General features: G+C 43.9%; 1 protein-coding gene across 4 annotated transcripts in view; it reads left to right on the top strand.

The window, feature by feature from the left end:
* Positions 1-13,153, top strand: part of PARD3B (par-3 family cell polarity regulator beta) — a 985,082-nt gene extending 971,929 nt beyond the window's left edge. For all 4 annotated transcript variants that reach the window (XM_081813815.1, XM_081813816.1, XM_081813818.1 and 1 more), the window contains one exon: positions 9,507-13,153. In XM_081813815.1, the coding sequence (XP_081669941.1) occupies positions 9,507-9,864 (358 nt within the window). In that variant the 3' untranslated portion in view covers positions 9,865-13,153. The remainder of the gene's footprint in view (positions 1-9,506) is intronic.
* Positions 13,154-13,298: the final 145 nt, after the last annotated feature.

Below are 13,298 nucleotides of genomic sequence, written 5' to 3'. Positions count from 1 at the left end.
CCCCATCCCTCCCATCCCCCACCACTCCAGCAACCCTCAGTTTGTTTCCTGAGATTAAGAATTCCTCATAGCGGTGAGATCATATGATACATGTCTTTCTCTGATTGACTTATTTCGCTTAGCGTAATACCCTCTAGTTCCATCCACTTCATTGCAAATGGCAAGATTTCTTTTTTTTTTTTTGATGGCTGCATAATAGTCCATTTTACATATATACCACATCTTCTTTATCCATTCATCTGTTGATGGACATCTTGGCTCTTTCCATAGTTTGGCTATTGTGGACATTGCTGCTATAAACATTGGGGTGCATGTACCCCTTCGGATCCCTACATTTGTATCTTTGGGGTAAATACCCAGTAGTGCAATTGCTGGGTCATATGGTGACTCCATTTTCAACTTTCTGAGGAACCTCCATACTGTTATCCAGAGTGGCTGCACCAGCTTGCATTCCCACCAACAGTGTAGGAGGGTTCCCCTTTCTCCGCATCCTCGCCAACATCTGTCGTTTCCTGACTTGTTAATTAGGGAAATCTAAATCAAAACCTCAATGAGATACCACCTCACACCAGTCAGAAAGACTAATATGCTCATTTCTTAAGGCAGAAAGCGAACCCAGAGTTTTATGAAATATGTTATATAAGCTTCACTTAGTCTTATAAATTTGGGAGAAAAGACTACCTGATGTTAAGGAGAAAAAAAAAAAAGCTTACGGCAGACCTTATATTCAGGTACAGGCGAAAAATTCTTCCCCGGTGTCAGGATTTATATTTCAGAGTATCCCGTCCAAAAAATGCAAATGATCACACAGTCCCCAAAAGAAAACTAATCTCGCCCGCCTTTACAAACTGTGCCATGTTTTCATTTGAGAGTCAGTATGACTTGCTCCAAGCTGGCTCAGAGTTGGTGGCAACCGGCTTGATGTGCACAAAATCCAACTGTCCTTTGGATTCACGTGCACCTGGCTTAACGGCGGTGAACTGCTCTTTGGTGAGGCTGGCCCACAGCTCCGCCTGCCGGTCCGCTCACCCTAAAGTACTATTGCTTGCCCTAATGTACTATTGCTCACCCTAACGTACTATTGCTCGTCCAGCTTTCAGGAGCTCTGAGCTGAGAGTAAGGCTGAGCAGTGAGAATGGACAGCCAAGAACATTTAAGAGAGCATTTCTAGAACCCAGTGTCTGGCGGGAGAGGGGATGACAGAGAGGGAGTCTCCATTTCTTGGTATAGCTGACTGTGTAGATTGTCATTCTCCAAAGGGGTCACTGGAGGGGCAGCGGATGTGGAGGGAGGTAATTATTTACTTTTGCACCTGGAAGGTTTGAGGTGCCTAAGGAGCCTCCAAGTGGAGTCATGCCACCCCATCCCACAGGTAATTCATATCACTCCCCTGCTCCAAATCCTACTGAATGAAAATCACACTCCTCATCCTCCCCACACCACCTCTGGTATTATGATCCTCCATGACCAGGCTCCAAACAGCCTCTCCACACTCAGCTACTTCTTACTGACCCACGGTTCCCCAGGCAGTGTCAGCAGAATGTCTATGATTCCTCTCATCTGCCTCCACTGGGCACACTGTGAGCAGTGAGGAGCAAGAGAGGTTAGAGGCTGCACGGGCTAGCTTAGTGGTTAAGCATGCAGCCTCCAGGTCGCTACTTCCTGTGTGACTTGGGTCAAGTTACTTAACCTCTCTGTTCTTTAGTTGCCTCATCGGCAAACCAGGGATGATAATAGTACCTACCTTATAGAGCTGTTGAAAGGAACGAACACATTAATGTGGAGAAAATGCTGGGACAGAATCTGGCCTGCTGGAGGCCTTCAGGAAAGTGCTCCAGGGGCTTCAGATCTCTGTGATTCTAAATCAAGCTTCTGAAGCTTATTCCTGAGCTCATCAAGGACGGTAGGAGCACCCTTCTCAGCACTTACATTTCTGCTTCTGAATTGCAGGGGATGAGAATTGCGGTGGCAGGATTCTCTGTGGTCTTAATAAAATGATACAGAAAGAAGCCCTTCCACACACACACACACACACACACACACCATGAACATGGAAGTATTTAAAACTCCTTCACTGTGGTCCTTGCCCTTAGTGAAGAGGGATTCTGATGATCTAAGAGGGATTCTGATGATCTAAGGGGATTCTGATGATCTAAGATCTAAGAAATAGGTGGTTTACATCCAAAGTCTTCCTATTGCCCAGGCTTTAGAAATCAATGGCAGAGGGACAGGGGGCAGGCGAAGATGTGGCAGTGATATGAATATATGACTCGCTTTGGATAAGATACATGAATATCTTATCCAAAAATTGCATGTATGACTCTGAAAATAGATATGATCTAAATTGATCAAGAGAAAGCAGCCCTCATGAACAGTGTGTTTTTCCCCTAGAATGTCCTTTGTCCGGGCAGAAACCGTGGACAAGAAGCTGCATAGTGCTTCTCCTAAGGGGCAGGCGAAACTGTCTTTAGAATTCTGGACCCTACACTCTGGCCCTCCAAGTCTGACCTTGAAATTGTCTCTTGCATGACAATTGGATGAAATCCTCAGTGTTTGATAATGAAATTCGGAGACTACCATTAAAATAGAGAGAGATGATTTGAGTGGCCTAACAAGTTATGATGATTTGTTCCTTTGGTTGCCATTCTCTTTAGATAAAACCTCTTCGGTGGTTAAAAAGACCACAGGGTGATTATTTGCAGCTATTGCTCAGATAGATTTCATGACTTTTTTGTGGCCACTCACAACAGTCTGGCTTTCCATAGGATTCCTTCTCCTCCTATGCTTTCATGCAGCCCTTCCTGATTGTCCTCAGCACCCACTAGAAACCTCACACTCTCTCATAAAGGAAATTATTTGTGCAGGACCGTTTTTAGGGAATACCTCCCACCATCTGGTAGGATGAAACACTCTTACGGACCCTTTCCCAGATAACATCTGCTACAGGGTTCCATCAGATCCCATCTTCATGGCACATGCAGTTGGGAAATAGCTAAAATCCTGTGTTTGCGGTCATTGTTGAAAAATGCACCAAAAAGGCATTAAATGTGGGCGATCGAAATCACTGTCTTAAACTGTTTTAGACATGTCTTCTGAGCCCTGAGTCATTATCATTCCACCTTCATTTTCTTCGCAAACATTTCCTTGGTGTTAACCAGGGCCAAAAGCATCTACTGATCCTTCGATTCCCGCTCCAGTTCTTAACAAAGAGTAAGAGCCCTCTCCTCATAACGCGATGGGAAATGTGAGTGATGAAAAGGAGATTTTTTTTCCCCCAAAATCATTTCTACAACACCGGCCGTCAAATGATCGTTATATTTTATGATTCTGTGAAATCTGTAGAAATCAAAGCTATGTAACACACATCGCAGAGGGCTCTGCTAATCCTGGCCGACCACATTCATGCCAGAATGAAGGGTGAGGGGCTGGTAACTAGAAACCTGACACTGAAGGAATTCCAAACACAGACTAAAAGCATCTCTGGCTACATCACATGGGCAACTCAAGTGCCTACGAGTGTATTAGTTTGTGCTGATTTCCTTTTAGCTTTACCATATTTGTAGAAGAACTACAGAACAAAGCCTCAACCTCAGCTCAGCTGCTAAATAATGCATGCGTGGCATGCTTAACAGGAGGATGGCTTTGCCAGATGCCGACTTTCTGCCGAGGGGTACAGGTACCTCTCGGAGCACCCAGAGTTCCACGTCATGTTACTTCCTCCCATGTGAACCCCAAATTTGGGCACAGCCAGTTATTACCAAAAAAGGAAATCCACAAAGGCTACCTTGAAAAAGTTAAGAAATTGTCTTTGTGTTAGCTGCTAATAGCAAGCGTGGTATTTCACAGAAATTAAGAGGAACAAGATTCTGCCTTTTGGAAGCTTCTCCTTGAGTGAGAAATCCCATGCTTATGCCAAAGGTGGACGTACTCACCTCTTCTCATAAATTCTTTATGACTTTCACACTTTTTACTGCTTACCTTATTTTTATGCCTGTTAAACCTGTCCCTTCCTTCTTGAAGCAGACTCTCTTCTAGTCACTAAATGTGTCTCAAGCTCCGTTGTTTCTCCCTGTTGTTCTTCAACCTCACCTGCCCTTCCTTCTCCTAAAAGGAGCTCATTGGATGAGAGACAGTGATGGTTCTTAAGCTCAGCACTGAGACACATCAGTGAATTAAGATCAGCTCTGTATTGCAGGGATTCGTTACTGATACTTGAACTGAAGGTTGCAAATAATTTATTTTGATAAATTACAACAGACTTGAGTTTCCTCCCTCAATAATGTTGCTCCCACTCACCTGAGTCCCCTTGTTCTTTCTTGAGTGGGAGGGAAGGGCGTTGTGTTCCCACAGGTGGTAGGGAAGTTTGCATAATCCTAGCTTCTGCCTCTCTGGAGCTTGAGCGGCTTATATGAAAGTCATCCATCATGTGTATTCTGGTAAAGAAAAGGTTGGGAAGTGCTGTGACAGTTGGGAACTGGACATCACCTCTACCTCTGGTTCGTGTTCATCAATCCTCAAGTCCAGGTACTTGAAACTGGTGATTGCACCTGGCTGTCACCTTTGACATTATCTCCCTAAGGTCTTTATTTGAGATCCTGTGTACTGTATTTTTAATTGCATACATTATAGTGTTCCTAGATTACTGTGTCTATGACAGAAACAAAGAAAATTTCTTTGCCGGATGATAATAAACACAGTCCGTACCTGATTCTTGAATAAATACACTTAACCTGTATTACTTAGACATGTTGACCTCACATGACTGGCAAGTCAAGGCAATTAAATGTGAGCCCAAGATTTATAAAGCACATACGATGTTTCAAGTACTATATAAGACAATGGGGTATACTTTTGTTCTTGGCAAACAAGACAAATATAAGAACCCATGCCCTGATAAAGTTTATAGTCATTCCATGTTGGACCCAATCCAACCCTTTTTTTCAGCCCACCATCTTTTTTCCATCCCTCTTTCCTTCTTTAAAAATTAGAGACCATGTAATGTACAACATGATGACTACAGCTAACCCTGCCATATGATATAAGGTAGCTTGTAAAGAATGTAAATCTTGGGCTCCCTGCTCTGCGGGGAGCCTGCTTCTCCCTCTCCCACTCCCCCTGCTTGTGTTCCCTCTCTCGCTGTGTCTCTCTCTGTCAAATAAATAAATAAAATCTTTAAAAAAAAAAAAAAAGAATGTAAATCTTAAGAGTTCTTATCACAAGGAGAATTTTTTTCCCTTTATTCTTCTTTCTTTTCTTTTCGTCATGTTTATATGAGAAGATGGATGTTAGCTGAAACTACTGTGGTAATCATTTCACAATAGCTGTAAATCAAACCATCATGCTGTACACCTTAAACTTACAAAGTGAGGTATGTCAATTATTTCTCAATTAAACAGGGAGGAAGGAATAGAAACCAGTCTTACCTCGACTTTTGCCAATCTCTGGCTCTCAATGAGAGTCTGCTACCTCCTTTTATTTTTTTACTCACTGACCTATTTCTACCCCTTCCACACTTTTGACCGTCTGTGGTTATGGTGCATGTTTGTGGGTTTTCTCTTTACTTTAAACCCTCTTCAACAAATTCAACACACGTCTATGGAGCACCTAGGATGTGCAAAGCCAAGTGCTAAGCTCAGAGGGAGATCACTAGATATATAAGACTCAGTTCGTTCAAGACGTTTGTGCTCTAGTTCACTATATAACTAGTCTTTCACCCACATGAGGTGAGAATGACCTACTGTGGTGAATGCAGAAAAAAGAGATTTTTTTTTTTTTTTTTTTTTTTGTAATCGAGGAGGGAGGTCGGGGGGAGAGCAGGGGCAGATCGGAGGATTCACAATTGCTCATGGCCTGTCTTCTATTCCAGGAAGTATAGCCACCTCATTCCCAGCTAAAAGGTTTTGCCAGTGACTCAGTCTTTCCAATACTGATCCCTTTCCCCATACAGGATTGCCTTAGCAAATGTAGAAGCTTGCCTTCCATCCTTCCACAGAGTGAAGACTGTTGGTACCGGGGGCTGGCTATCTGACCTGCTTAGCCTCTGATTTTCAGCCCCTTTTTTGCTCAATGAAAAATAGTGACATACTGAACTGGCAAAAAGAAGAGAATCTCATGTAAAGAAAGTGATTGTTATTGCTTCTTCACATATCAACACCATACAACCTTGTCATGTTTAGGCTTAAAGGTTAGCAGTCATTATTGCATGCATCTACACCTATGTGATTGGAAACCGCGTAACTGAGAGAGCTCCTATGAGTTTTCCAATCAAAAGCTGAAGCCTTTTGGCCTCCAGAAATGAGCCTCATCAAGAATAAAATAGGAAAAAGAGTAAACCATGAAAAATGTGGGGGAAAAAAAACAACAAAATTTTAAAAGTAAAGATACTTTCATGATCGCCTCCTCAAAGAGGTATATAAAGAAAGCAAATACAGACTCGTTCTTCTTCTGTAGGTAAATATGGTTCCTGAGTGAGATGTTTCAATTGAAAGTATTTTTAAGAAAATTAGTAATACATACAAATAAAACTCATGAGGTCACCTGCAAAACGAGGGGTCTGGAAGTACGGATACATTTGCTGTTTGGGTCCTTGTTTTCATCATAGTCTCTGGAGGAAGCTGCCCCTGGATTTCTCAGAGTTGGCCGGTAACATGCAACACCGGTCGCCGTGATAAGCATTTCTTAGGACTCAGAATGGACTGGTTTTTGTGCTTTCCTACAAACACTAAATTTCACCCAAATATACAAAAGGGAAATTCAAGATCAACAAAGCTAAAATTTCAGCTCCTTGTTCTTCTTTCTATATCTTAACAAGTTAATGAGGAGGACTTTATTTTTTTCCTGTTTAAAAATCATTCTTTTGTGTGTGTGTGGGTGTGTGTGTCTCTGTCAGGGGGTCTGTGTGTGCGCACATACACACACACAATATTCACCAGCCCTTAGAAGTTGCTCTGGCAGAAGTCTATAGGAAATGCTCAGTTTTGAGGAAAAAGTTATTATAAACAACCGCAGCGCCCCCCCCATCAAAGAAGGAAAATTCTTCTAGCACTCTTTGAACCTTAAACAGTGTTTTTATAGGCCAGTTCATTGTTTTTCTTCACTATGAAAAATTAAAAACAATAACTGTTTTGATGAGTTCTCCGGGAAAAGACAGTTTCCATGATTTCATTTCTTGACAAAGAACAGCTACCTCACTTGGTTTCTGCCACATGTAAGCAAACTCCCAGCCGTAAAACCTCCCGTCAGAGGAAGGGATATGGGTCCACAGAACTCTCGAGAGTTCTTCCCCATCTGCCCAGGGGAAGCAGCCTGGGAGAGGTGGTTGAGTCTCAGGGGTGAGGTGTGGGAGAAGAGATAACAACTGCCCCCCCCCTACTGTCACAGCAACATTCAGGGTGGATTCTGCCCCGTCACCACTTGATCTGGGCTGTCTCTTCAAAAATAAAAAAAAAATAAAAAAACAAGGTGTGCCTGTCTTTTATAATGTTCTGTTTTAAAGGAGAGAAATCTCCATGGAGAGCACAGGACCCTAAAAGTCCAAGGCCTGGAATTCCTCCTTTCTCTCTTTCCATTTTAAACAGGAAACAATCCCGCTAAGAGGGTCCGGAGGGAGCGTTGGTTGTATGTTCATTTTAAGGCAGATAATGTTTGTGTGTTGCAAATGTCAGTGATTTATCCCAAGGGCTTAAAATGAGTGCAGAAAAACCACATGTTTCACTTCATGCAGAGAAATAGCTTCAGTAGGTTTCGAGAGAAAGCACAGGTTTAGGATATTTTTTTAAGTGTTTCAGAAATCTCTAACATGAACCAAAAGGAAATAGAAATGGGGGGAGGCCTTAAAATATTTTACAACAAAAGATATAATGAATGCTGGAAGTTTTCTAAATCAAAAATAAAATTCTAAAGGAAAGGGAAGATGTAACCCTGATCCTTTATTTCCCAGGGCTGGAGTGACAGATTATACGTTTGTGCTGTATTTGTCATGGGCAATTTAAAATAGAGCAAAGCAAACTGCACTGAATAATAGCGGTTGATGCTATAATAACCTGTACACAAACAATTTAATTTTTTTATCTGAAAACTCTAACCAAATTACCCCAAGCTCGAGGATCTTTCATTATTATACATAGCCAAATGAAGACATCAAAACGGAGAGAGTGCTATTGTTCATCGTTATGAATGTGTTCACAAGCTACTTTCCACATGTACCAGAGCTTGGAGCCTGTCAAACCTTCATTGATTTGGGGAACTTACAGAGCTGTTTTAACATCAAACTCTGCAGATTACAGGGTGATTCTGACCCTCATTGACAGTGCTTGATTAACCGCAGACATTGTATTCTTACAGCTCTGTCGTTTCTTTCAAGTGTTCTCCCAATTTGTACTCTGACATTGAAGAGCTTTTCATTAATTATTATTGTTGCTTTTTCTTTTCCTTTAAAAAGATTATAAAAGGGACAGTAGTAGAAAATGGGAAGGATCCGGCGAATATGCACACAGAAGGTTTATGGGATTTTAAGAGCTGCAAACAGAACTCATCTGTTTAACCCCAGGCTAGATAAGATGCAGTCATCTGTACGTTGTTTAAAGACGTATTGCTTCTGTTATAGCAAACAGATCAGAGGATGCTTGTTGTCTTAGTAGAGAGATCCAGACAGGGTCACTTTCTGTGAGTGTTTCTTCTTGCCCTGGACCGTTCTGTGTGCCTACTCATAACACAATGCAGCTTCCAGCTGGCTCGGCTCTTCCCTCTCTGCTCCTGGCCTGGTGGTGCTTCTTGGCTTGCTGATAGAATTGCTTCAGATCAAGTTCTAGATGGATAATTCCCAGCTCTGGGTTAGGACTTTCTCTAGGAACTGTAGAGAGGGGAGGGCACATGGGGAATGTGACAGAAGCTAACCAGAGTTAGACCAAGACCGTGGCCCATGCCAACAGCACCCCACAGACCGAGCAGAGAAGTGAGGACAGTCCACGGGAACTCTGTAACTCTGAATAACCTGTAAACTTCTACCACCGTGTCTGTGACAGGCTTCCGTCATCGTAGGGAAGAGTAGAGGTGGGGTCAAATCATCGCAGCTTTAGCAGAGCCCAAGTCTGCCTTCTTTAGAAAACCAGCTGAGCCACTATACTGAAGGCCACCACCCGGTGGTATAAACCAGGTAGAAGTAGCTTTCTCTCTCCGGCACCAATCTGAGTATAAGCAGTCCTGGCTGACAGGGGGCTCCGTGATATCAAGGACTTGGGCCCTTGCCCTCTTGTTGTTTGACCTTCCTCAGCATGTGGCTTCCTCCATGCGGTTTAAAATGGCTACTCCGATGGCCAGCAGGAAGGAGAGGGGAAGAAGAAAATTCACCCTCTTCTTTTCAAGGGTGCACATCGTTTCTATTCACACCCCATGGGCCAGACCTAGTCTTTGACCACACCAAACTACACGGGAGGCTGAGGAGTGGGGTCTTCAGCTGGGCAGCCAGCTTAGTAGCTACTGATATGTGTCTGTTCTTCTCTTTCCAGGGGAGGACCAGCTGATCCTATAGACTATCTGACGGCAACACCTCGAGTGCTCTACAAGGAAAGGGAGCTTCCATATTACCCAGGGGCTCATCCCGTGCATCCTCCCAAGGGGAGCTACCCCCGCCCCCCGGATCTGAGGGTTGCAGACCTCCGGTACCCTCAGTATTACCCTCCTCCGCCAGCCCCCCAGCATAAAGGACCCTTCCGACAAGATGTCCCACCTTCCCCTCCTCAGCACCACAGAGTGCCAGCCTATCAGGAAATGGGTAGACCAGGGCCCCGCGGGGGCAGCCCAGACCAGTACCCCTACCGAGCCCAGGATCCCAGGCAGAAGAACCCCATGACTGCAGCCGTGTAGCTGAATACCACCAAGCTCAGCCCAGCCCAGAAAGGAAGATGGGTGACATCACCTTTGCCCTTCCCAGACTTTCAGGCCTTCCTCTGTTCAGAATTCTCCGTGGTATAGATAGGTTTTTCTCACCGAGGTTGCAACACTGGACTGCTGACCAGAGGGGAAAAGGAGGGGACAGGAGGGCAGGGGGATCACAAGGAAGAGAGAGGACAGGGCTCATAAAGACAGTACTGCCGGAGATTTGAAGTACATTTAGAATTGTTCAGATCAGTGAGAGTGGACGGGCAAATAACAATGGAGACACCGCACCTGGGGCCTCCCTGGTGCACACGAGCCTCATCGAATTGGCAGTGCGGAGGCCATCTCAGAGGCTCAGCCTTGGCCCCCTTACGAAAGCTGTTAAGTCTGAAGAGTGGCTGCAAATACGGGCATCTTAAATGAGTAGTTTTTCATTGAGAAAACAAAGCAACAGCAAACATGACTCGTGATCTCCTTGAAATGTTTATACCCAGAGGAAGGCTGCATTTCCCTATTTGCAGAATTTCTCAGGCTCCCAGTACCACTCATTTGGTATAACTATTTTATATTTCCTTGCTTTTTATATTTAAAAAAAAAATAAGATATGAAAGCAGTATTAGTGTCCTGGGAGAATGTGCAAAGCCAGTCAGGGCTTCCAGAAGGAATATATTCTGAGGACCGGGTTAAGAGGGCCAAAAATTCCGTGGTCCTCACCTTCCTTCCCCGCAAATCCCAGGCACGACAGCACAGAGATATCCAGTTTCAGAATCATCCCCAAATCTCCTGCCTGTAATTATCATAACCGGGGCCTCTACTTTCAGGATCCCACTTGAGGGCTAAAATGTAGTTGGGAAAGAGAGGGCCCGCTGCTTAGGTCACACAGGAAGCAATGCTCTGGAGACGCCAATTCACTGCACAGTCAGGGCCAAACAGTGCCATCTGCACTGGGGACAGGGAGGGGCTGACTGTGGCCTTTGGGGTTGACAACCAGGAGGCAGGAGGTGGCAGTGACTGACCGTGTGTGTGTTTGTGCTTGCGTGTGCAAGTGTGTGTGAAGGCATGTGATTACTGGTATGGAGAATGTAAGATAAAAATGCTTTCTGAAAAGTTTGACGGGGAAAGCAATAAAAGGGGGGGAAAATCAGAAGGAAAAGGAAAAGAGGCATAAAACCAGATCATTAATCTATCTGCTGTATTTCAGTAACAAAAATCAGGGCAACACCAAGGTCAGCATCTCCAACTGGAATAGAAGGTCTTAGGGCTTTGAAAAGCTGACACCCCACCCTCCAAAACCCATCACGTTTCCTTTGAGTTTTGCAGTAATTTCCTATACTTATTCCAGCAGGACTTCTAAAACGTCCAAACTGCCCCAAATGAGAACACAACAAAAGACTGAGGACCAGCAAAACAGCAAGCTTGAATTGTTCAGTGATGCTTAAGAGACTTAAAGCCTTTACTGCTCCTTCTCCAGTCCCTCCGGGGGGAAAATAAATAAATGAAAGTCTTGAGTTCAATGTAGATATATTTTGGCTGAGATTAGAATACCTCTGACTGACAGGGTTTAATAAATTATAGCATTATGGAATATACAGAGTATCCAGCCCAGTTGAGTCTTTTATTTTTTTTATTTAAAATAGAGTTGCGTTACCAGGAATGAAGCAACTGCTGGTTTTCGACATAAATACTTGTTATTTACTGGACTTTAAGAGGTATCATTTTCTCAACTACAATTTACTTATGGCCCTCTTAAAAAAGAGACTTGTCAAGTTGGTTTTGGCCAGCTGCCATCTCTCTTGAGCCAGCACCTTACGCTGTTCGGCAGTTTGTGCAAGGAGGTTGATAGTCTTGTCCCCTGCTCACCCAGAGGTGAGTGCAGGTGAGCTACGGGGCTTCTCTGCCAACATTCTGAATGACACTTTCCCCTCGGACTGAATAAACTTTCCGGAAGAAAATGATGAAGTGAGGGAAATGCAACGTGTTGGGGAGCATTAAAAATCAGCTCTTCGGTCTGTTGCATAGTTGAACCAAATTTCTCTAGGCTATTGGACGTAGCCAATCCAGAAGTCTCCTTCTGGATTAAGGCCAAGACCACATGAGGGTCAGCCAGAGGCAGTGCGAGAAGGTGAGATATTCTGTGCATGTTGGAGCAGGGGCTCTTGTAGGAAGAATGGCCATGTTTTCACCACGTTGCCACCTTGGGAGCACAATACCTCCAGCTTCCAGGCTCAGGGCAAGCTGCTCAAAACATGGGTTCGTGTTGTACACAAAGTCAATAAAACACTTGTTAATCCTGAGGGGGCAGCCAGGGATGCGAAGGTACTGTTAAAGTGGACAAAAATAGATGATAGCAGTTTTCTTTTCTTGCTTGAAGTATAACACATGCCCAATGTGTATGACAGAGGCTCTGTCAAGCCAAGCCACAATGAAGAGCAGTTTGAATGTAAGCTTTATAAATTCCTGTGTCCCAGTCCTCCACTGTCACCACCCAGAAGTTGCAGAACTCTTTCCCAGCCTCTAGGAGAACAGGTTGTTTAGAGTATGTAGAAGACCAGGCTGTAATCAGCAGGTGCCCAGTAGCAGGAAGTAGTTCCTGGTTAATTTATGGTCTTGGAAAGACACAACCGGGTGTCTGCTTATCGCTCAGAATATAATAACCCCCGGAACAGAGTGACATAGTGAGCAAGCGGCAAACCCACCAACATACACCCACCTGGCTCCTGATCTGACCGCTGGGTCATTGGGGCCTTGAAATGTTTTTGGTGATGATGTTTTGGCCTTGAGTCACTAGATATTTGATGGAGCTCTGTTTTATCCCTTTCTGCAGGAGGAGAAATAGGAAAACTTTGAGGTGCAGGAGAATTCAGTCCTCTGCCAGGGAGGGAAACACTGCATCTCGTTAACCCCATGCGCCATTGGACTATGGCAATATCACTCTTGGTAGAAAATTGTTTCCCCACAATATTAATCAATGGATGAAAGGCAATCCCAAAGACAGGAGCATCTTCTTAAATCATAATTGAGTAACAAACAAAAATTGGAAAATAAAATTACCGTGAAGCTCGTTATTCTTAGATTTGTAGGTCAACGTGCATTGACCCCACAGGACAGCATGGAGCAAAGATCTTATGATCAAGAGTGTGATGAGACCCACAGACCCACTGTCACCCCATGGAGCAAACTGCCTGCTGCCCGATAAAGGAGGGGTGTGACTTCATTGTACCTTTATTTGTGCCACCAACTAAATAAAATTAAAACATGGTTCATTATTCCCTTTAAAGATTCGTGAACTTGTTGAACTATCTTCAGAAGGAAAGGTACCCGACAACATGCATAGAGTCTATATGCATAAGGATCCAGCCTTTAAAGAGCATTTGTTCCCCTAACCTATAACGCAGCATTTGCTTTCTTTGGAGAAACATCTT

The sequence above is a fragment of the Leptonychotes weddellii genome, chromosome 3 (assembly GCF_054177405.1).
Source record: "Leptonychotes weddellii isolate Sample4059 chromosome 3, ASM5417740v2, whole genome shotgun sequence".
Taxonomy (NCBI): domain Eukaryota; kingdom Metazoa; phylum Chordata; class Mammalia; order Carnivora; family Phocidae; genus Leptonychotes; species Leptonychotes weddellii.
The sequence above is the reverse complement of the archived record's forward strand: the minus strand, read 5'-3'. Positions and strand labels throughout refer to the sequence as shown.